At 41.9% G+C, this 24,451-nt stretch overlaps 1 protein-coding gene across 1 annotated transcript in view; it reads right to left on the bottom strand.

Moving 5' to 3' along the window:
• CNST (consortin, connexin sorting protein) overlaps positions 1-24,139 on the bottom strand; it is a gene marked incomplete at both ends in the record, with an annotated part of 58,025 nt that extends 33,886 nt beyond the window's left edge. Inside the window, one exon of the mRNA XM_080698690.1 lies at positions 23,767-24,139. Within this exon, the coding sequence (XP_080554816.1) occupies positions 23,767-24,139 (373 nt within the window). The remainder of the gene's footprint in view (positions 1-23,766) is intronic.
• Positions 24,140-24,451: the final 312 nt, after the last annotated feature.

Consider the following 24,451-nt stretch of genomic DNA (forward strand, 5'->3'; position numbering starts at 1 on the left):
CCAGAGCCAGTGACCAGTGAAATGTTTCTCCAAAATAAAAGAAGTTGCTGGGCATGGTGGTATATGTTTATATAATCCCAGTACTTGGGAGGCTGAGACAGAAAGACTGCAGGTTCAAGGCCAGCCTCAGCAATTTAGTAAGGCCCTATGCAACTTGGTGCGATACCATTTCAAAACTTAAAAATAGGGCTGGTGTTATAGCTCAGAGGTAGAATGCCATTGAATTAAATCCCAAGTACCACAAAAACACACAGAAAGCTGAGCGTGGTGGCGCATGCTTGTAATCCCAGAATTGGGGAGGCTGAGACAGGAGGATCTGGGTTCACAGTCAGCCTCAGCTACTGAATGAGACTCTTTGCAACTCAGTGAGACCCTGTTTCAAAATAAAGAATAAAAAATAGGGCTGGGAATGTATCTCGGAGGTAGAATGCCCCTGAGTTCCATCCCCAGTACCGCAAACACACACACACACACACACACACACACACACACAAACACACACACACACACACACACACAAATACACAAGTGATGTTAAATAACAAAAACTTTTCAAACTCACTAAAAAATAAATGCTAGACCCACAGCTCCTTAAGTGCACAAAAATTTCAAAAATTAAAAAATTTACTCTTATTATAAATTCGCCATTTATCAAAATTTCAGTATCAGTCCTAATTTTCCTGTTTAGATTAAAGAGACTGTCTGCCTGTGCACCTTCCCCTAGTCTGCTTCAGAAAGGGTCTTACTCAGCAGCACAGTGTATACGTGTGAGGGAGGCTAACCTCCCTCTACAGACACAGCACCCAAAACCTGTCACCTTCTCTCTTCTAATAAACCCAGTGTTCTTGCCAGATAGGCTTATTTTTCATTTCACTAATAAAATAATCCATACTGTTCTGAGCATACAGATTCTAAAGCTAGAGTATCCCCCTCCCATCTATGCCTATTTATGTTCTTCCCCCAACAAACTTTGTGCCCTTCCCTATAACAGGAGCCTGAAAGTAATTTCTTTTCCTCTGAACTGTGCATATGGATTATATGGGGTTGCATTAACTACAGTTACTGATATAAAGCCTTATTAGATCAGAATCCCCATGCAGGGATTAATCTATATATAATGCCATCCTAATTACATCCAGAACAGCATCTTTCAGCACTAAAATTTCAAGTGTTGGATTTCTTAAAAGTGAAAAATCACCTACAGTGATTACTTATATTTTAGAGACTTCTTTTCTACAAAGTGCATGTCAGTTGGCCTCTGGATATATTTAGGCCCAGCGGTGGTTTGCCATTTTGTAGAAAAGATTATTTATAGAAACACATATGGTTTTTTTTACTTCTAATTGCCACTCTTCCAATTAGAAACCAAAGATTAACAATGTGGGAACAGGAGTTTTCTAGAGTAAACTGCAATGGAACTGGGATTTTTGGTGTGCTTTCCCCTTTCCAGCCACTGTGCTAGACTAAGACATTCATGCTCATCCTGAACGCATACCTGTAATCCCAGCACTTGGAAGGCTGAGACAGGAGGAATACAGGTTCGCCACCAGCCTCAGCAACTTAGGCCCTCCACAACTTAGTAAGGCTCTATTTCTAAATAAAAAACAAAATACATTAGGGTTGTGGCTTGGAGGCAGAAAGCTCCTGGGTTCAATCCCCAGCGCGCGCGCGCACACACACACACACACACACACACACAAACTGGCCTATATAGTTATCAAAATATTATCCCACTTTTCCTTGTGAAATAAAGGCTGAATTTTTATAAAAAAGAAGTTAAATAATATAAAAAAAAAACCTTTAAAGGTAAGGGAAAAGAGCGTAAGGAAGGAGGATCACAGGTTCAAAGCTAGCCTCCTCAACTCAGCAAGATCCTGTTTCAAAATAAAAAATCAGAGCCGGGTGTGGTAGCGCATGCTTGTAATCCCAGCATTCAGGAGGCCGAGACTGAAGGAAAACAGTTCACAGACAACCTCAGCTACTTAGTGAGGCCCTTTGCAACTCAGTGAGATCCTGTTTCAAAATTAAAAAGACAGAAAAATAGGGCTGGGGGGTAAAATCCCCTGGGTTCCATCCCCAGCACCAAAAATAAAAATAAAAAAATTTAAATTTAAACAGAAGCCGGGCGTGGTGGTGCACACTTGTAATCCCAGCATTCGGGAGACAGACCAGAGGATCGCGGTTCACGGACAGCCTCAGCTACTTAGTGAGGCCCTCCGCAACTTAGTGAGACCCTGCTTCAAAATAAAGAATAAACAATAGGGCAGGGGGTGTAGCTTGGAGGTCAAATGCCCCTGGGTTCCATCCCCAGACCCGCAAAAAAATAAAATAAAATAAAACAAAATAAAATAAACAGAGCTGGGGTTGTAGTTCAAAGGGAGAATGTCTCTGGGTTCAATCCTCAGTAACACTCACTTATTCATTCATTCATTTTCATTCTCTCTCTCTCTCTCTCTCTCTCTCTCTCTCTCTCTCCCCCTCCCCTCTCTTTTTTTCCCTCTGGAAAAAGGACCACACACTAAGGAAAAAGGAGATAATCAATGTCTCCCTTTTCTGGAAGAAGAAAAAAAAGAAGAAAAAAAATCCTGAATAAACATGCATTGTGATTATCTCAGGTATCTAGACAGTTTTGATTAATAATGGTCAAGTTTCTAGCTAGAAGCATGTTTTCTCTAAATTATTTTAATAATCAATGTTATTGTGACTCAACTTAAAACGAGCAATACTTATTGGTAAGTAATGGTAAGAAATTTCAACATGACGAAAACTGTTAATTATAAAATATAAACAACAGAAGTTCACAAAACATACAGGAAGGAATCTAAGGATTCTGAGAGCAATAGAAGGTAAAGATGGGCAATTAGAATATGCCAAGTGTAGAGAAGAGAAGGAGATATGACCTTCACTAGGCTCAGATGGGACACTCCAGATAGATCAAGAGGTCAGCAGCACTTATACTGCATTTTTCATGCTACAAAAGGACTATCTGCCAGGGTTTAAAGGTCATGAGCTGCAGAGTTAAGTGAACTACAATACCCTCTTGCCCCCTAAGGTAACGTTCCTTGGTGGGACACAGTATATAATATAATGGAAGTGCACCAGAAGAGGAGCCATGGACCTCAGTTCTGCTGTTATTTTTCCAAGTGACTTTGGATTAGACATGTTACTTGCTGTGTTACAGTGTCCTTATCTACATGAAGGGACTGACCACATGAGCTTTCAAGTCCCTCCTATATACAACCCTCTGAAACACTCAAAATCCCCATGGAGATTTTGGAAATTAAGAAATATAAGGGGCTAGGGGCATAGCTCAGTAGTAGAGTGCTTGCCTAGCATGTTTGAAGCCCTGGGTTCCACTCTCCGCACCATAAGGAAGGGAGGGGAGGGGAAAGAAAGAAATACAGACTATAGTTGTACACAAAATTGAACAATTATTTAATAAAACTGGAGCTGGGCACAGTGCCACATGCCTGTAAGCCCACAGCACTTGGGAGAATGAGACAGGAGGATCTAAGGTTCAAAAGCAGCCTCAGAGCCGGGCGTGGTGGCACACGCTTGTAATCCCTGCGCTTGGGAGGCTGAGACAGGAGGATCGCACGGGTTCGAAGCCAGCCTCAGCTACTCAGTGAGGCTTCCAGCAACTTAGTGAGACCCTGTTTCCAAATAAAATATAAAAAAAGTCTGGGAATATAGCCTGGAGGTAGAAAGCCTCTGGGTTCCACCCCCAGTACCACAAAAAAAAAAAAAAAAAAAAAAAAAGCTGCCTCAGCAACACAGTGAGACCTTCAGCAACATAGCAGGACCCTATTTCAAAATAAAAAATAAAAGAGCCGGCGATAGTGATGTGATTCAGATATAGAATGCCTCTGGGTTCCATCTCTAATGCCTAAAATACACACACACACACACACACACACAAATAACAAAACAGAAACAAAAACCTGAAGCTAAGTTTACCTCCCTAAAACAAGTATCTGTTTTTCTACATACACACAGACTATATAACTACTGTTCCTCCTCTCCTTTGCCTAGAATGTGGATTGCATAAACAGTGGGATATTAGATTTTTCGAGCAAGAAAATTAAATGAATAATCTTGCAAGAAGAGTTTCACAATATTCCATACCAAAGAGTAGTTTTCTGCTTCTAGCTGTGCCGAGGCTTTAAGAATTCTATCATGGCTTAAATAATCAATTGTTTTTCCATCTTATTAAATATAACTTTATCTTAGGTACATATGAAATTAGGACATTTAGCCACTCACAAAAATAGTGATCTAGAAATATGGCCTTATTAAAGTTTTACAAAATTAATAAGATAAAAAGAATTCATATTGAAAAATTATGTATTGCCAAAGAGTTAGAAGAAAAGTGTAAACCAGAGTAGCCTGCTTTTACTACTTACTTTTGTATCTTTGGCAAATTAATCTCTTTGATCCCCTAGTTTTTCTCTCCATAGCATGGAAAAATAACATCTACTTTAGAAGATTACTACAAGGATTAAATGAGACGGTATGCACAGAAAGGTATGCTCCCAACCCTCACCTGAACAGACGTTTCACTGCTACTGGAAGAATAAATGTCACAGGATTTGTAAAACACTTCTGATACAGTCCATTTGTTTTAAATTCGAAGAAAAACATCCAGTGGCAAAGGTAAATAATGCTAATAAAGCTTATAGCCCTAAAGTTACAGGAACAAAAGCAACTGTAAGAATGATGTTGGAATATTAAAATGCTTAGTTAAAATTTCTTAATGATACTGTCTGTTTGAATAGGACAGAGCTAGCTGTTTTGGTGTTATTTTCTTTCCACCCAGTAACAGAATATGCATCCTTTTCAGGCTGGCTTCTTTTATTGGTAATATGCATTTACGTTTCCTTGGTGTCTTTTCAAAAACTCATTTGTTTTTAGCACTGAGTTATATTCCATGAACTTGTGTTTAATAAGTGTAAAGAGAAAGAAAATAAATACTTGCACAGTCATGACTTAGAAATGATACCTGTATAATATGCTAAAATACTGTAAAATATATTAATACAGCATCCATAATATAACAGGAAGCTTCAATATTTTTCCATGTGGATTTCAAAATAATTTTGATGTTCTTACTTTTGATGCACATGAGTCATACAAATGTTTTGCCTAAAAAGCAAATCTAATTATATTTTATGAGTTAGTACTGAAATTCCTTCTGATATACAAAGGTTTTCTGTTAAAATATATTTATAGTTAAGGAAAAAACAAATAAAAACAAACTACCACATATAACTTCCCCTTCATGATAGTCCCTTTCAATATAAATGAAGCTATTTACCACATGAAAATCCATACAGCCAGACAGAAACAAAAATATTTTATTTACCTTCATCTGTGGAAGCCAAACAAGTTCTAGTTAAAACTACCTATTAAGTATCATGGTGATGCTAAGTACCTATAGACAGTGACAGGCAAATTCACAGGTCCTAATTTAACTTAGCACCTGTCAATTCATCAAGTTCTAAAATGGAAGCAGTATACATGTATCTTCTACCTGAGGTTTTTATTTATTTAGAGGAAAAAAATTTTTTTTTTTTTTTTTTGCGGGTCTGGGGATGGAACCCAGGGGCATTTGACCTCTGAGCTACACCTCCTGACCTATTTTTTATTCTTTATTTTGAAACCAGGTCTCACTGAGTTGCAGAGGGCCTCACTAAGTAGCTGAGGCTGTCCGCGAACCGCGATCCTCCAGGTCTCAGGCTCCCGAATGCTGTGGTTACAAGCATGTGCCACCACACCCAGCTTAGAGAAATTATTCATAACATCCTTAGGCCAGAGCCTGGAGAAATGACCTTGACTAAGATATTTTATTCAATTTATTATATATCACCTGAATTCCATTAGTTTTGACACAAAGCTAATCCATTCAGCTTAGAAGCTCTCCCTGGGAGTAGTCAAGAGGCATACTATGGAAGAAAGTGGTAGTAGCCCTTAATGACCTTTACCTAGAAACACTAGGGATGCTCCCTGATGCTCATGTTCCCTTGAGTAATTTAGCGCTATTTTGCCATCTGTGAATGTAACTAAGAGATAGGACTCTCTTCATGATAGCAAGAATGATGCGACTAGATGATTTAAAGGCAAAACTCACAGCTTGTACTTTAGGTAATAAGTAATCAAAGGAAAGAGATTTATCATAATGTAATTGGGAAGTTTGGTATTATCAGAAATTATCACAGATAAAATTGTAGTTTGAAAGATGTTATACGGACACTATCAAGGCTTGGTCAGGAGAGCGGCAAATGACTGCACTTATGATAAGCTAATCTGATGAGGTTGTCTGGGCATAGGGAGAGGGTTATGTAAAGGGCTAATACACTTCAGATGCTGCGCCCTACAACTCAAAGCATGAGAGCACCATCTTGTACACAGATTCATTTACTTCCTGCGGTGGCCCTGCCCGGAATGTCCCCTTACAGAGCAGAGCAGGTGTAGGAGCCACCAGTACAGCCTCAGGATTTAGTAAGGCTTGTGCTCAAGTATTTCTTGGGAAATGTTATTATTATGTATCACAAGGTGTATGTACTACAAGTCCATTCCCACTGTGTCATCTGATTCTCAGGGAAATAGTAGAAATTATGCAAGAAACTGAAATTCAAAAGATAGAGAACCTGGGCTCTGAAGTCAAGTTGCTGGGCTTACACATGAAACCCAGTGTAGCAGTGTGCACCTGCGACCCCTGCTACAAGGGAGGCTGGGGGAGGACGATCACAGACTCCAGGCTAGCCTGGCAATTTAGTGAAATGTCACAAATGAAATATTCATTTATTCATTCACTCCTTCATTTCTGTGGTACTGAGAATTGAACACAGAGGCACTCTACCCCCCAGCTACAGTCCCCCCACCCCGGCCCTATTTTTAATTTCTTATTTGGAAACAGGGTCTTACAAGGTTGCTGAGAGCCTCTCCAAGTTGATGAGGACAGCTTTGAACTTGAGATCCTCCTGTCTTGGCTTCCCAAGTACTAGGATTACAGGCATGAGCCACCAAGACTGGCTTCAAAACAAAAATTTTAAAAGGGCTAGTGAAGATAGACATAGTGGTACACACCTGTAATCCCAATACTTGGAAGGCTAAGACAAGGATCATAGGTTTGAACCCAGCCCCAGCAACTTTGCCAGACCCTGTTTCAAAAAACAACAACAACAAAATAAGGCTGGAATAAAAATAAATAAATAAATAAATAAATAAATAAATAAATAACAGGCTGTGGGTATAGCTCAGTGGACAGCACTTGACTAGAATACACAAGGCCCTAGGTTAAACCCCAGCACTTGAAAAAATATTTACTGCTTTCTAGCACTATGACTTTGGGAAAGTCAGTATCTTTATTTATTATCTGATTTATTTATAACTGATTTATTATCATGTCGACTCTGGTACGAAATCACATTTACACATAAAAAGTAAAATTGAGCGTGGTGGCAAATGTTTGTAATCCCAATTCTTAGGAGGCTGAAACAGGAAGATTATAGGTTTGAGGAAGGACTCAACAAGTAGTAAGACTCATCAACCTAGTGAAACCCCGTTTCCAAAAAAATAAAAAGGGCTGGGGGTGTAGTCTGGAAGTAGACTGCTCCTGGGCTCAATCCCCAGTACCTAAATAAATAATTAATTAATAAGAAATAAAGCAGGAGGCTCTCCTACCTATTCACATGTCTTCTTTCAAATATAATCACCAAGATTTTGAAAGAAAGGTATCAGGAAACAAAACTACATTTACTGCTTTTGTTTGTGTTACTGGGGATTGAACCCAGAGACACTCTACCTTTGAGCTACACCCCCTAGCCCAATTTTATTCCTTATTTGGAAACAGGGTCTCATTAGGTTGATGAGAATACAGGGGATGCACCAGCATGCCCAGCTCCACTTACTGCTTTTAGAGTAATGCTTTCTTTGTTAAAGGTCCCTTTCAATGAACTGAAGCTAGATCAAATCCTTAGAATCTGAGAGAAAGTTACACCATCACTGAAAGATAATTACTGAAACAAATCAAACTTAATCACATCCTTAAGAATGAACCACTGCCGGGTGTGGTGGCACATGTTTGTAATCCCACTGTGATCTCAGTACTTGGGAGGCTGAGAAAAGAGGATCACAGGTACAAGGACAGACTCGGCAAAGTAGTGAAACTCTCAGCAATCTATTGAGACCCTGTTTCAAAATAAAAAATATACTATGGCTGGTGGTATAGCTCAGAGGTAGAATGCCTCTGGGTTCAATTCCCACTACAAAAAAAAAAAAAAAGAGTGAACCGTCCACCTTTCTCTGGTCATGTTTTATCTTGCTGAAGCTGGCAGGCAGGAGTTGTTTTTGCAGAAACACAGCTATCAACACACTCAGAAGGCACGTGCTGATTCTGTGGCAAATTGTGGCAAGTCAAATAGAAAACAGAATGACTTTAAACACACATTTTAATTTCAGCAAGAGTGAGAGTATGGTGTAACAACTGGACTCGAGTCTTTAATCACTGCCTGAGACTGAATCCTCAGTGTCCACTATTACTAATGTAACACAGGGCAAGTTCCTAATTTCCTTGCCTATTATAATGGTGACCTACAGTAAAAAAATGCTCAAGAATTTGTGGGTTTGTTGTTTTGTTTGGTGGTACTGGAGATGGAACCCAGGGGTATTCTACCTCTGAGCTACACCCCCAGCACTATTTTTTATTCTTTATTTTGAAACAGGGTCTCACTGAGTTGCAAAGGGCCTCACTAAGTAGCTGAGTCTGTCTGTGAACCTTGATCCTCCTGTCTCTGCCTCCTGAATGCTGGGATTACAAGTGTGCACCACCACGCCTGGCTAAGAATTTTTTAAACTCAACAAACTACAATAAAATTAAGCTCTGCCAGTCCCTAACTTTTTGGTGAACCCAAACAGAAACTTTGTATCCAACTTTGTATCCACTAAACACTGTGCCAGTTTTTAATAGCTTTGACTAAATCTCTCATAAGAACTTAGAGGAAGAAAGATTTTGGTTTGTGGTCTCAGAGGAGTCAGTCCAAGGTTGGCCAAGATCCATCATTCTGGGCCTAAGATGAGGCAGAGCATCAGGGTGGAAGGCTGTGACAGAGAAATGACAGCTCATGGCACCGGGGAAGCAGAAAAAGAGGCGGTGGCCAGGGGCAAGATAACCTCTTCTAGGACATGCTCCCAGTGACCTATTTCCCAGTGACCAGGTCCTGCCTCCTAGTAGTCCATCCAGTCGTCAATGAATTAATCTATCAAAGGATGAATCCACTGCTGGGTCAGAGCCCACATGATCCAGTCATTGACTACACTGCTTCCAACATCCCAGATCCAAACAAAATGTACCCTGATTGCCCACCCCAGCCCCCGAGACCTCTGTTCTACCCTGTGTCTAGCAATTTGACTATTCTAAGAAGATCATATAAAAGGAATATGTTCTTTTAGGTGCAGCATAAGGCTAAAGACCATACCTTTCCTTAGCCAAAAGGAAGATCACAGGTTCATGGCCAGCATCAGCTACTTAGTGATGCCCTCCACAACTTAGACCCAGTTTCAAAATAAAAATAAAATATGGCTGGGAGTGTAGTTAGGGTAGAATGCCCCCGAGTTCAATCCCCAGCATCAAAAATAAAACAGAATAACTCACAAAGCATACAAAGAAATAATATAGGATAGCCATCTGAGGAAAGAAAATATTATAGAAATTGTCCCTGAGGATGCCTTAACATTGGACTTACCAAAGAATGTAAATAACTTGTCTTAAATATGCTCAAACAGCTAAAGGGAAATATGAGCAAAGCACTAAAGGAGATCAGGAAAACAATGTATGAACAAAATGAAAATGTTGATAAAAGAGATGAAAATTATGAAAAGAAATGGTGAATTAGTCTAACAGGATTAGAGATTCTGAAAGGTAAAGGTTTTGGAAGTAGTGGTGGTGGCTCCACATTATGTAATTAATGCCACTGAATCATAAAATGAAATGGTCAGAATGGCAAATTTAGGTAATATATCTTTCAGTGCAACAAAAAATCATAAAAGAAAAAATTATAAAAGAAAGTAAACCTCAGTTCTGTGGCCTTATATTACGATTCTTTGAATCACTGCAAAACTGAATTCTCCAAACTACCTTGACCATAATGCTTTTGTATGTCCTAGCCAAAATTTGGAAGACAATCAGATGTAAACCTTAGCACGTGGTCTGCAAAGTTCCTGTACTAGACTCTTTGCCTTGATCATTTCCCCCCACATTTCCTCTCTAAGGTCCTAGTTAATGTCATAAAAACAGAGAGCAAAATGCCTGCTTACTGTTTAATATCTCCAATCTTTGTCTAAGCACAATGATGTGGCAAAAAGGAAACAGCCCTTCCTTCTCCACACTAGACACTAGTATTATGAGGGAACTAAATCAGAAAATGAGCCCTTGTCCTTCTGACCTGCCCAGGGTCAGGGTCAGAGGGGTGCATTATGTAATTATGGCATAATCACCATTTGCACCACATGGCATTTTTCCTCCTTGCCCTCTGGCAGCAACCTCCACTTTCAAAGGGCGCAGTGCAGGGCTGTGGTTAGGAGCTACGGCTGGCCAGGCGTGGTGACACATGCTTGTAAATCCCAGTACTTGAGAGGCTGAGACCGGAGGACTGAAGGTTCTCCAAAAGCCTCAGCAACTTGTGAGGCTCTCTGCAACTTAGTGAGACCCTGTTTCAAAAGAAAGAATAAAAAATAGGGCTAGAGGTGCAGCTCAGAGGTAGAATGTGCTTGGGTTCCATCCCCAGTACTGAAAGAAGGAGGAAAAAAGAGAAAGGGTTGGACTCCAGCTGCCTATTAACCTGAGGTAATCGCCTGACTCTCAAAGTACCTCCTTGTGAATTAATGGCAAAAATAGAACGTGACAGGCACTCAAAGTAGCAGCACTGCTCTCTGTATGTGGAAGCTACAGCCACTGACTTGATTTTAGGTGCAGTGCAAGGCTGCAGACCACACTCCCCGTAGCCAAGTTCCCTAAGTTCTAAGTGCTGTCACAGCCGACTCGCAGCAGCAACATGTAAACCTTAAATGGAATATTCTTATTTTCCTCTGGTAGATACTGCTTCTTGAGTGGAAGACGCAAGTCCTTTTATAGCTCATTTGCTTTGCTGCACTCTTAAAGGGGTAGAGCTCTGACTACTCATAGGAAACTTGAAGGGACCAGAAGGAATCACTGCCTAGATCTACAGGCCTACCTTAGTGTTTAAGCACCTCCGCCTACAGCCAGACTATCTTGAACCCAACAACCTTACTTTCCTTTCAAATAAAAGGCACATTAAGTTAGACAGACACACTTGTATTCTAAACTAAGTATTTAGCTTTTACAGATTTCACAGTGGATTTGAAAAAAACATTAAAAAAATAAACTTCAGGAAACTGAAAGAGAACTTAACAAATGTGTGTTGCTGAAAGCCCCCACAGTCTAAGGCCAGAGTCTAGTATCTCTGGGCCACAAGACTTTAAAAGCAGGTAATCCCTGGGGCAGTATTTTTTTTTTTTTTAATCACATTACTTCCAACTATTCCCTCCAGTTTTAACACTTTCTAGAGCTTGCTCCAGGCTATTTTCATTTTGTATTCAAGACACAATAAATAAATATTGCTGAGATTTATACTCTAAATTATGTAGAACATGCTAATTAGCACCAATATTTACATTCCCTAACTTTCCTCCTTGAAGCTGATTTACACTTAACTATATTTTATTAAAGCTAAAAATATGCAAGGGACTTGCCCAAGCATGCAATTAGTTATGCTAATTCTTGCCCAGGTCCACAAATAACATAAGCACCAAAGCTTCAAATAAAATTAATACAGTGTTCTTCTCTCTCTCTCTCTCTCTTTTTTTTCAGTATTGGAGATTGAACCCAGGGGCATTCTACCTCTGAGATATGCTCCCAGCCCTATTTCTTATTCTTTATTTTTCTTATTTTATTTTATTCTTTTTTTATTTCTTTATTCTTATTTCTTATTATTTTTCTTATTCTTACTTTATTCTTATTTTATTTTATTCTTATTTACTTATTCTTTATTTTTCTTATTCTTTATTTTTTTTTAACTAAGTAACTGAGGCTGGATGAAAACCTGCGATTCTCTTGTTTCAGCCTCCCAAGTATTGGGACAGCAAGCATACGCCACCAGCCTGGCTAATACAGTGTTCTTCAATTAGAAGTACACTAACTTTGCTAATTACCAAAATGGCTAAATTTCACCAGCTTTTCTAGTTCATTCCACGAATACTAAATTCATAGTTATCAAATATAACTTATTTCTTGGTTCTCTGGGAAAAGTTAAGATAAATAAAATCCTCAAAATTTATATAAACTTATGATAAAGGCTATATTTATGTCTGAAAATACACATATTGTTTCCCTAATGAATATAAAGGGCATATATTTAAAGTAAAAATATAAAAATAACATCTATTTGTGGAAGAAGGGGTAGAGTCTAATAGCCAAAGGAAATCAAGATGTGAAATTTTGTGCATATCTATAATCTTAGTACTTGGGAGGCCAAGAAAGGAGATCACAGCTTCAACAACCTAGTGAGACACTATTTCAAACAACAACAACAAAAAATTCTATTTTTTTTTTTTTTGCAGTATTGGGGATGGAACTCAGTGGCACTGTACCTCCGAGCTACAACCCCAGTCCTATTGTTTAGTATGTATGTATGTATGTATGTATGTATGTATGTATGTATTTATGGGTCTGGGGGTGGAACCCAGGGGCATTCGACCTCCGAGCTACAACTCCTGCCCTATTTTTTATTCTTTATTTTGAAACCGGGTCTCACTGAGTTGCAGAGGGCCTCACTAGGTAGCTGAGGCTGTCTGCGAACTGTGGTCCTCCAGTCTCAGCTTCCCGAATGCTGGGATTACAAGCGTGTGCCACCACGCCCAGCTTAGTCTTTTTATTTTTTTGAAACAGGCTCTCACTGAGTTGCGAAGGGCTTCGCTACATAGCTGAGGCTGTCTGTGAACCACGATCCTCCACTCTCAGCCTCCCAAATGCTGGGATTATAAGTGTGTGCCACCAAACCCGGCCCCAAAACAAAAAAATATATTAAAAGGTTGAGAGTACAGCTCAGTATTGGTAGAATGCCTCTGTGTTCAACTTCTAGTACTACAAAAAAGGGGGGAATTTTCATTAAAAGGAATTCCCCTCTTTGATATTCTAAAATCCTCTAAAACCTAACATGAGAGATTTTCTTTAAATTAATGAAATCATATGAGAAAGGAAATATAGAAAATCAGGAGTCAATTCTGAACTTTCAATGACTTAAAAGAAAAAGCAAAGAGGAATATACTTTATGGCAATTTATTATCAAATTTATTGAAAATTATGTTACATCAAATTTGTTAAAGGGGTAATCTTTAAATTTTGTAGAAGCGAAGCTCTATATCCTGTTCCTTCATATTACCAAACCAATCACCACCATATGCCCTGAGGCTTTCTACCTCTGGGCTACACTCCCAGACCTATTTTATACTTTATTTGGAAACAGGGTCTCACTAAGTTGCTGAGAGTCTAAGTAGCTGAGGCTGGCTTTGAACCTGTGCGATCCTCCAGTCTCAACCTCCCAAGCACTGGGATTATAAGAACGCACCACTACACCCGGTTTTCTATTTTATTTGGGAACAGGGTCTCACTAAATTGCTGAGAGCCTCACTAATAGCTGAGGCTGGCTTTGAACCTGCGCAATCCTCCTGTCTCAGCCTCCCAAATACTGGGATTACAAGCACACACCACCATACCCGGCTTGAGTTGTTTTTTTTTTTTTCTTTTAACAGTTCTACCGAGATAAAATTCATAGGACCTATGATTCACTGCTCTCAAAAGAACATCTAATTTAACAGCTTTAGTGTATACATTTAGTCTATACAACCATCACAAACAATTTTAGAGTGTTTTAATTGTTCCCAAAAGCAAGCTTGTATCCTTTTGCTCTCCTCCAACATCCCCAGCCCTTAGGAAGCCACTAGTCTACTTCTATTTATATGAATGTGCCTATTCTGGATATCTAATATGTATATATGACTTCTTTCACATTTTGTACTGGTTCAACCTCCAGTACCAAAGGGGGCATGTGGGAGGCTGAGATTGGAAGATGGTAGGTTCAAGGACAGCCTCAGCAAGTAGCTCATAGCAACCTAGTGAAACTCTGTTTCAAAACAAATAATAAAAAGGTCGAGGGTATAGCTTAGAGATAGAATGCCCCTAGGTTCATTTTCCAGTACCACAAAAACAAATAAAAGACTTAATCAATTGTGGTTCTGACCTTCCAAGTGATATTTAAAAATAATTACTTTTGCTGGGCGTGGTGGCGCACACTTATAATCCCAGTACTTGGGAGGCTGAGACAGGAGAATTGTGTAGGTTCGAAGCCAGCCTCAGCTACTTACTGAGGCTCTCAGCAACTCAGTGAGACCCTGTTCCCAACTAAAGAATAAAAATTAGGGCTGGGAGTGTGGCTCGGAGGTAGCATGTCCCTAGGTTCCATCCCCAGTAACTAACACACACACACACACACACACACACACACACACACACACACACTACTTCCAGTATCCTTGTAATCCCAGTACTTATTAGGAGGCTGATACAGAAGGATCACAGGTTCTTGGCTGGCCTCAGCTACTTAGAAAGGCCCTCCACAACTTAATGAGATCATTTCAAAATAAATAAAATAAAATAAAATAGTGATGGAGTGTAGCTTGGAAGTAGAATGCCCTTGGATTCAATCCCCAGTACTCGAGAAATAATAAAAATAATGATAATTACTTTAAACAAAAAAGATAATGTTAACTTTGTGTGTGTGTGTGTGTGTGTGTGTGTGTGTGTGTGTGTGTGTGTGTGTAGTACTGGGGGTAGAACCCAGGGGCTTTCTACCTCCGGACTATACTCGCAGACCTATTTTTATACTTTATTTGGAAACAGGGTCTCACTAAGTCACTGAGAGCCTCACTCAGTAGCTGAGGCTGGTTACAAACTTGTGTGATCCTCAGCCTCCCAAGCACTGGGATTACAAGCGTGCGCCACCACGCCCAGCCCCATATGTTAACTTTTTGTAGGAAACACAATGTAGTAAAAAGTTGGAGCAGAAAGAAAAACAGAAAGGAGACTGCTTGGACAAGTAGTGAGTTTGCTAAGTTTGACTTTAACAATAAAGGACTGGGCAAAGTCAAATTCCCTAAACACCCTATCTCAATGCATGCTTCTCTTAAGTTCTCATTAACCTGAGTCCTATGAAATCAATAACAACATATTCTTAAACCAGGTGCAGTGGCCCATAGGAGGCTGAGAAAAGAGGATCACAGGCTTAAGACTAACAAGAAAGACCCTGTTTTCAAATAAAAAAAATTAATTAGGGATGGGGGTGTAGCTCAGAGATAGAAGATAAAACCCTTTTCTCCCTGCCCCAGTTCAATCCTCCAGTACCACTCTGTGTATGTGTATATGTGTGTTTGTGTGTGTGTAAATTCTTAAGTATACTCTATAAAATATTCTTGTCTTAAAAAGTCCTTTATTTATCTATGTTTATAGGTAATTAGATAAATACTTACATAAACCTGGAGATGCAATTTTCTTTCTTTGGTGGTACTGGGGGTTGAACTCGGGCCTTGCTAATGATCAGGTTCTGCCGCTGAGCTATATCCCCAGCCCATTTTCTAGTTTGAGACAGGGTCTCACTATCTTGCCCATAATCTTTGAACTTCCAATCTTCCTGCCTCAACCTCCTGAGAAGTTGGCATTTACAGGTATGTGCCAATGTATGAGGATGAGATGTAAATTTTTAATTTTTCCTCATACATAATATCATAATACTTTAAAAACGTACATCCTATTACTGAGAACTGATGGGAGATTGCTGTTTCAGGACAGAATTTGAATGGCTTACTTGACAATAGCTCTCTTTTTTACTCTTTATTTTTTGTATGGTCCTGAGGATTGAACCGAGGAGGATTCCACCTCCAAGCTACACCCCCAGCCCTATTTTATTTTTATTTCTGAAATAGGCTCTCACTAGGATAATGAGTCCCACTTATTGCTGAGGCTGACCTCGAACCTCAATCCTCTTGTCTCAGCATCCTAAGTACTGAGATTACAAGTGTGAGCCACCATGCCTGGATTCTTTTATATTTTTAACCTATGTCTTTATAGATACTGTATTTTAAGGGCATGACTGAAATCACAAATAAAATAATTAGAGAAAGAGTTACAAAAAAAACAACTGCCTGCCTCACCGGCCATCACATAGACTAGGACCTACCAGCAACCACAGAGCAAGACACTGAAAGAAAAATAAAATAAAATAAAACATCAAAGACCTGCGAGTAGAACTGCTGTGACCCTCAATGAACCCTGCTGCTAACTGAGACATTGCTATTCTCCTGGACAACTGTGGAGCAATCTCTAAGACAGCCAGCCAGGGGCCAGCCACTCCAGTGCACAGGTAACTGCAGCAGCTCAGCAGCTCATTTCGACTCTCATCTTGCACTGCTCCAACCTATTTTATACCACAGACTGAGCAATCATCCTAAAAACTGCAATGCACGTCACTATTCAATGTCATGCTTGAACCTACTGATAAGGCCTAAACTGGCAACTATAATATGAAAAATAATTTATAATCAAGACCTTGTTAATTTCCTGCATCTCAACCTCTCTAACAGATCTACTCTCTTTCCTTGTATTTTCCTTTCCTTTTATTCCCTTCTAGCCAAAGTGAATATTGACAGTTGCAAAACATCAGATGATCTTTAGTCCTGTGACCCCTAAAGACCTCCGTCTTTATCCCCATCTTCTTTACTTGACTACTTCTTATTTGTCTCATCTGAGCCTGGCTATCAATTCCTCCTGGAAGCTTTCTGTACCACTCTCAGGACAGTTTCCACAACCATGTGCTTGCTCATCCCTATCAAGACTCTCATCTTGTAGACTGCGCTCGCCAGCGCCCTGAGAAGCAGGCCCACCAATACATGTCTGGTATACCATGCTCAGCAAATACCTGTCCACGAAGAAACCCTGCATAGTGTACAAAATAATGTACCAAGAGATTGTGTAAAGTAAATTCTGTTGTAAAAGTCATCATTAGTTTACCTCAATTAAAACTGTTTTCTGGTGGGCAGATAATAGCTCTCAAAGATGATGGCTTTCCAATGAGGCCGGGATAGGAGCCTGCCGTGAGGCAAGGCCGGTGCTGGGGCCTCTGAGGCCGGGATCAGAGCCTGCCGAGGGGTCAGGCCGGTGCCAGGGCCAGCATGGCCGGGATCGGAGCCTACCATGAGGCAAAGATGGTGCTGGGGCCTCCGAGGCCTGGAACGGAGGCTGCTGAGGGGTTAGGCCGGTGCTGGGGCCAACGGCCGGCATTGGAGCCTTCCGTGAGTCAAGGCTATTATTGAGGCCTCCGAGGCCAGGATTGGAGCCTGCCGAGGGGTTAGGCCGGTGCTGGGGCCAGCGAGGCCAGGATTGGAACCTGCCGCGAGGCAAGGCCGATGCTGGGGCCTCCAAGGCCAGGATCAGAGCCTGCTGAGGGGTTAGGCCGGTATCGGGGCCACTGGCCAGCATTGGAGCCTTCCATGAGGCAAAGCCGTTATTGAGGCCTCTGAGGCCAGGATTGGAGCCTGCCGAGGGGTTAGGCCAGTGCTGGGGCCATCGAGGCTGGAATCAGAGCCTGCCGAGGGGGTAGGCTGGTGCCAGGGCCAGCGAGGCCGGGATCTGAGCCTGCCATGAGGGAAGGCTGGTGCGGGGCCTCCGAGGCTGGGATCGGAGCCTGCCGAGGGGTTAGGCCAGTGCTAGGGCCAGCGAGGCCGGGATCGGTGCCTGCCGCGAGGCGAGGCCGATGCTGGGGCTTCTGAGGCCGGGATCAGAGCCTGCTGAGGGGTTAGGCCAGTGCCGGGGCCACTGGCCCGGCATCGGAGCCTTCCGTGAGGCAAACCTGCTATTGAGGCCTCTGAGGCTGGGATCGGAGCCTGCCGAGAGGTTAGGCTGGTGCTGGGGCCAGCGAGGCCGGGATTGGAGCCTGCTGAGGGGTTAGGCCGGAGATGGGGCCAGCGAGGCCGGGATGGGAGCCTGCCGTGAGGCAAGGCTGGTGCTGGGGCCTCCAAGGCCAGGATCAGAGCCTTCCATGAGGCAAGGCCATTATTGAGGCCTCCGAGGCCGGGATCAGAGCCTGCCGAGGGGTTAGGCCGGTTACTGGGGACAGCGAGGCCGGGATCGGAGCCTGCTGCAAGGTAAGGCCGGTGTTGGGGCCTCCGAGGCTGGGATCAGAGCCTGCTGAGGGGTTAGGCTGGTGCCGGGGCCAATGAGGCCGGGTTCGGAGCCTGCTGTGAGGCAAGGCCGGTGCTGGGACCTCTGAGGCCGGGATCGGAGCCTGCTGAGGGGTCAGGCTGGTGCCGGGGCCAGCGTGGCCGGGATCGGAGCCTGCCATGAGGCAAGGCCGGTGCTGGGGCCTCCGAGGCTGGGATCGGAGCCTGCGAGGGGTCAGGCCGGTGCCAGGGCCAGCGTGGCCGGGATCGGAGCCTGCCGTGAGGCAAGGACGGTGCTGGGGCCTCCGAGGCCGGGATCAGAGCCTGCCAAGGGGTTAGGCCGGTGCTGGGGCCAACGGCTGGCATCGGAGCCTTCCGTGAGGCAAGGCTGTTATTGAGGCCTCCGAGGCCGGGATCGGAGCCTACCGAGGGGTTAGGCCGGTGCTGGGGCCAGCAAGGCCGGGATCGGAGCCTGCTGCGAGGCAAGGCCGATGCTGGGGCCTCTGAGGCCTGGATCAGAGCCTGCTGAGGGGTTAGGCCGGTGCCGGGGCCATCGGCTAACATAGGAGCCTGCCATGAGGCAAGGCCGGTGCTGGGGCCTCCAAGGCCGGGATCGGAGCCAGCTGAGGGGTTAGGCCAGTGTCGGGGCCAGCGAGGCCAGAACCAGGGCCTCCCATGAGGCAAGGCTGCTGCTTGAGCCAGCGAGGTCTGATCAGTCCACCGGGTAGCCAGGCCACAACTGGGGCCGTCAAGAGTGGGATCGGTATTTGCAATGCGGCATGCACAGAGAAATATCGCAGAAAATTAAAACCAGATGCTTCCCCTAATCAGCAATAACTAGGAGGAATCGAGCAACAGGAAGTGGTTGAGCTATAGAAAGGGCCCTATAGTGAGGCAATTAAGGTGACCAATCAGAGGGTATGGAATAGGGGAGGATGGAGCCTCTTTAAAAAGCAGGAGGTACATAAACATATGTATCAAAGTTAATCACCAAACAAGCATGGGATTGAGGGAGGGGGAGGGAATGGGATGGGGGCTGGATGAGGGCTAATTGGATGATGTGTGCTTGTATATCCTCTCAAGTCTTATATTCCAATGTGATGTATGATTACAATGCAACAATAAAAATTAAAAAAAAGATGATGGCTTTCCAATTCTTAGAACTATATGTTATATTGCAGCTGCAAAGGAAAATTAAGGTAACAAATGGAGCTAAGATTACTAATCAGTAGAACTTTAATAAAGAAAATGAGCTGTGTGTACTGGTGCATGCCTGTAATCTCGGTACTTCAGTGGCTGAGACAGGAGGATGTAGGTCTAAGGACAGCATCAACAACTTAGTGAGGTCCTCAGAAACTTAGTGAGACCCTGTTTCAAAAAATAAATAAATAAAATAAAATAGGGCTGGGGTATAGCTCAGAGACAGAATTTCCATGGGTTCAATCAACAGTCTCCTCTTCTCTCCCCCAAACCCCTTGACAGCTAATTTTAAGCCAATGAGAATGGTGCTCAATTCTTGATGTTCAGAGTTATAAGAACAAAATTGTCTTGTTTTAAGCCACTACATTTCTGGTAACTTGTGATGGCAGCGAAAGAAAACAATTTTTTTAAATTTGGCTATTTTTTTTTCTTTTGCCCTTAAAGGAGTTTGGACTAGTAGCCTTAAAGTTTCTTCTGGTTATAAAATCATTTTGATTCTCTATGAATCAGGGACACTTTTATTCTATTCTTACCCAGGAAATGGCTACCTTTCAGAAGAGATATGGCCTATCTGCATTGATCAGGTCCTTGAAAAGGAAAGAGTAAAAAGAGAAGACTATTGTTTCTCACGTCACTGTCCAAAGATATTATAGTTTAAAAGAGATGGAAATCTACTAGACGCTGAGATAAAGTAAGCCAGACTTTAGAATGTTGTAAGTATATGGACTATACTGAAGTAAAACTGTTCATTCACTTACCTAGTGAACAGAATGGATTCCAGTTCCAGAGCATCAACCCCAGCTCCTGTCATCCCTCTTACTGGGCCTTATCCAGTGTAGCACATGTTTATATTTGAATGCAAGAGGCAAGGCAGGCAAACGCCTATTCACCAAGTCCTCTTTAACCCAATGACCTCAGTCCAGGCCACAGCTGTCAAGACAGAGGCTACTGACCAACTCCACTCAGCATGTGAGTTTGGAGGCCATTTAGACAAGTTCTACTACAGTCAAAGCCAGACACGTAAAATGCAAATATACACGTGAACTATACTTCAATAAAGCTGTTAAAAATTCATAGGCTAATTTCCATTCCTTCTTAAGATAATATTTTACCTAAGGTGTCAGCTTTAACTACAGTGAAAACTAGATGTAACACAGCTTGAAACCTTGCTTGAATGGCTGTATTGAGAAAATTCAATTCTCTTTTGGGGGAGAGGCCTACAATAATGACCACTGAACTGCTCCGGGGCTAAGTTCAAGACATTAGCTGATCTGTGTAAATACTGCCTCCAGAAAACCTTAGAGACATGTCTCCTAGTATTATTGGCCTATATTTTTTTCTAGTTCTAGGCTTTGGACACATAAAAAATTACTACAAATTACACTGAGGAAGCATAGAGCAAATAAATTTGTATTTTAAACAAAAGTGTTGTAAGAACCCTTAACTACCAAAAAAAAATTTTTTGGTTAAAAATAGAATATCAAATATATTTATATATATAAATATAATATATAAATATATTTATATATGAATATATATAAATATATATATATATACATATATATATATATTTATGGTACTGGGGTTCCTGGAAACCCTTCTACCTCCCAAGCCCAGAGAATATCATATATTTTTTAAAAAATACAAAAAAGCTGGGCGTGGTGGCGCATACTTGTAATCCCCGCGCTTGGGAGGCGGAGACAGGAGGATCGCGCGGCTGGCTTAAGAGACCCTGTTTCCAAATAAAAATATAAAATAGGTCTGGGAGTGTAGCTCAGAGGTAGAAGGGTTTCCAGAAACCCCAGTACCACCAAGAAAAAAAAAGTTGAAAAAAATACAAAAAAACGGGCCAGGTATGGTGGCGCACGCTTGTAATCCCAGTACTTGGGAGTCTGAGACAGGAGGATCACAGGTGCACGGCCAGTCTCAGCTACTTCATGAAGTCCTCTCCAACTTAGTGAGACCCTGTTTAAAATTAATAAAATAAGCCGGGTGTGGTGGCCCATGCTTGTAATCCCCGCGCTTGGGAGGCTGAGACAGGAGGATCGCACAGGTTCGAAGCCAGCCTCAGCTACTTAGTGAGGCTTTCAGCAACTTAGTGAGACCCTGTTTCCAAATAAAATATAAAAAAGGTCTGGGAGTATAGCCCAGGGTAGAAAGCCTCTGGATTCCACCCCCAGTACCACCAAAACAAAACAAAAACAAAAAAATAAAATTAATAAAATAAGATGGGTGTGGTGGTGCACACTTGTAATCCCAGTATTTGGGAGGCTGAGACAGGAGGATTACGGTACATTGACAGCCGCAGCTACTTTGTGAGGCTCTTTGCAACTCAGTGAGACCTTGTTTCAAAATAAAGAGTAAAAAATAGGACTGGGGGTATAGCTTGGAGGTAGAATGCCCTTGAGTTCTATCCCTGGTACTGCCAAAAAAAAAAAAAAATACAATAAAAATAGGCCTGTTTAAACAGATCATCAACAGATGAATGGATTACAAAACTATGGAATATGTATACAATGGAATTTTACTTAGACATAAAGAAGAACAAAATTATATTATCTGCAGGGAATTGGATAGAACTGGAGAATATTATGCTAAGAGACTAATCAGTCACAAAAAGTAAGAAATCGGATATTCTCCCTACTATGTGGGAGGTAGGGAGAAAAAGGGTCATAGGAGGAACTCTAGACAAAGAAGGGGATACTATAGATGAGTAGATAAGGCGACATCAGGGGGATGGGAGAGAGGAAGACAGAAATTCCCTAATGTACATGATGTATATTCACCAACATATCAAAAGTCCATCACTAAGCCAAACATGAGAAGGAGGGAGGGGAGAGAAAACGAGGTGGGAATTGGAGTAGGGCTAAATGAGTGATGTGTGCATGGATGCCTTTACTATCTTGTATTCCATTAAGATGTATGACTACAATGTACCAATAAAAATAAATAAGTATATAAATAAACAATAAAAATTAAAAGGGCTGCAGATAGCTGGGCATGGTGGCACATGCTTGTAAAGCCAGTACTAGGGAGGCTGAGATAGAAAGATTGCAAGTTCACAGCCATCCTCAGCTACTTAGTGAGACCCTCCACAACTTAGTCAACCCTGTTTTAAAAATTAAAGAATAGGTTGGGTGTGGTGGCACACACTTGTAATCCCAGCATTTGGAAGGCTGAGATAGGAGGATCCTGGTTTGCAGACAGCCTCAGCTATTTAATGAGCCCCTTTGCAACTCAGTGAGACACTGTTTCAAAATAAAGAATAAAAAATAGGACTGGGGGTATAGCTTGAAAGTAGAATGACCTTAGGTTCCATTCCCAGTACCACAATAAACAAACAAACAAACAAATTTTTAAAATAGGGCTGGAGATGTAGCTCGGAGATAAAATGTCCCTGGGTTCAATCCTCAGTACAGAAAAAAAAAAAAAAAAAAAAAAAAGATGGGAGGCTACAGAGGCTTGGCAGTAGAATACCCCCTGGGTTCAATCTCTAGTATCAAAATTTAAAAATAAAAAAAGAAAAAGAAGTAAAAGAAAGGAAATATATATATATATACACACACACATACACACACACACACACACACACACATACATACACATCACCTACAGAGTGGGAAAGATACCATAAAGGGGCTTACTAGCACATCAATTTACAGATTAGATTAGAGACATCAAAGCCATAGTACTGGCAGAAGAAAAATTTTAAGGCTGGTATTTGTAGAAAATGGCATTATTTATAAAGGAAGGAGACATATATATTTCAAATACCTATTGCAAAAACAGGTCCATAGAATGTCAACTTCATCACTGCCTATTATAGTAAAACTAGGCACAAGCATAAGGAAGAAAGTAAATAAAATATGGCACGACTAGCCAATGGAACTCCATGGAGATGCATCACATGCATGGACTACTCCACAGCAGGATGGACCTGTGTGCGCTGCTGTGAAACTAGTACAGCAAGAGAGGAAAATCAAGATGCAAGACACAGTATGGGATGGGAAGGCGGCTGATTTTAAAGAATACTATAAATAACTTTTGTGTGTGTGTGTGTGTGTGGTACTGGGGCTCAAGGAAACCCTTCTACCTCCGGGCTACACTCCCAGACCTATTTTATATTTTTTTTAAATTTGAAAACAGGGTCTCTTAAGCCAGCGAGGCTGGCTTTGAACCTTCGCAAGCCTCCTGTCTCTGCCTCCCAAGCAGGGATGGAGGGGTGGGTGGGGGGAGATTACAAGCCTGCGCCACCACGCTATAAATAACTTTAAAAAATACCTGGTGGGGTCTTCTTAACGGTGCCTTTTCTGGTCCTCGTAATTCTGTTTCCAGGTCCTGTCCTCTCTCTTTCCAAGGAGCCAGGGCTCTCCCGCGGGGCGCTCTCCCAGCTCTCTCCTGCAGCCGCAGCTACCTGGCCACCAGCCAGGAAGCTCTCGTTATTGTTGAGACTGTCCTGCTCTGACACTTCCGTCTTTCCCATGGCACTGTCACTGCTGGTCAGCCGCTCAGGCCCCACCCCATCAACCTGATTTTCATTTTCATCAGACACAGAAGGCAAGCGCGTTACTCCCCCTTGCACGCTGTCACCAGGATGATGCCCATCTTGTGGTTCTAATTGCAGATTAGATACAGGAGTATTGCTGTCATCCATTAGCGCATCCTTTGTGGAACTGCTCAAAGTTTAACGTCCTTCCATGTCTACAAAGATAGAAAAAAAAACTCTTTCACTTTTTTTATTTTTTATTTTTGGCAGTACTGGAGATAGAACTCAGGGACAAAACTCTGAGGTAGACCCCCAGCTCTTCTTACGTTTTGTTCTGAAACAGTATCTTACTCGGTAGCTGAGAGTCTCACTATGTTGTTGAGGCTGTCATTGAACCTGCAATCCTCCTCCATCTCCCAAGTACTGATTACAGCTGTGCACCATCCCGCATGGCTTCCCTTCATTTTTTTTTTTTTTTTT

This window comes from Muscardinus avellanarius (genome assembly GCF_963383645.1).
Source record: "Muscardinus avellanarius genome assembly, chromosome: 7".
Lineage (NCBI taxonomy): Eukaryota > Metazoa > Chordata > Mammalia > Rodentia > Gliridae > Muscardinus > Muscardinus avellanarius.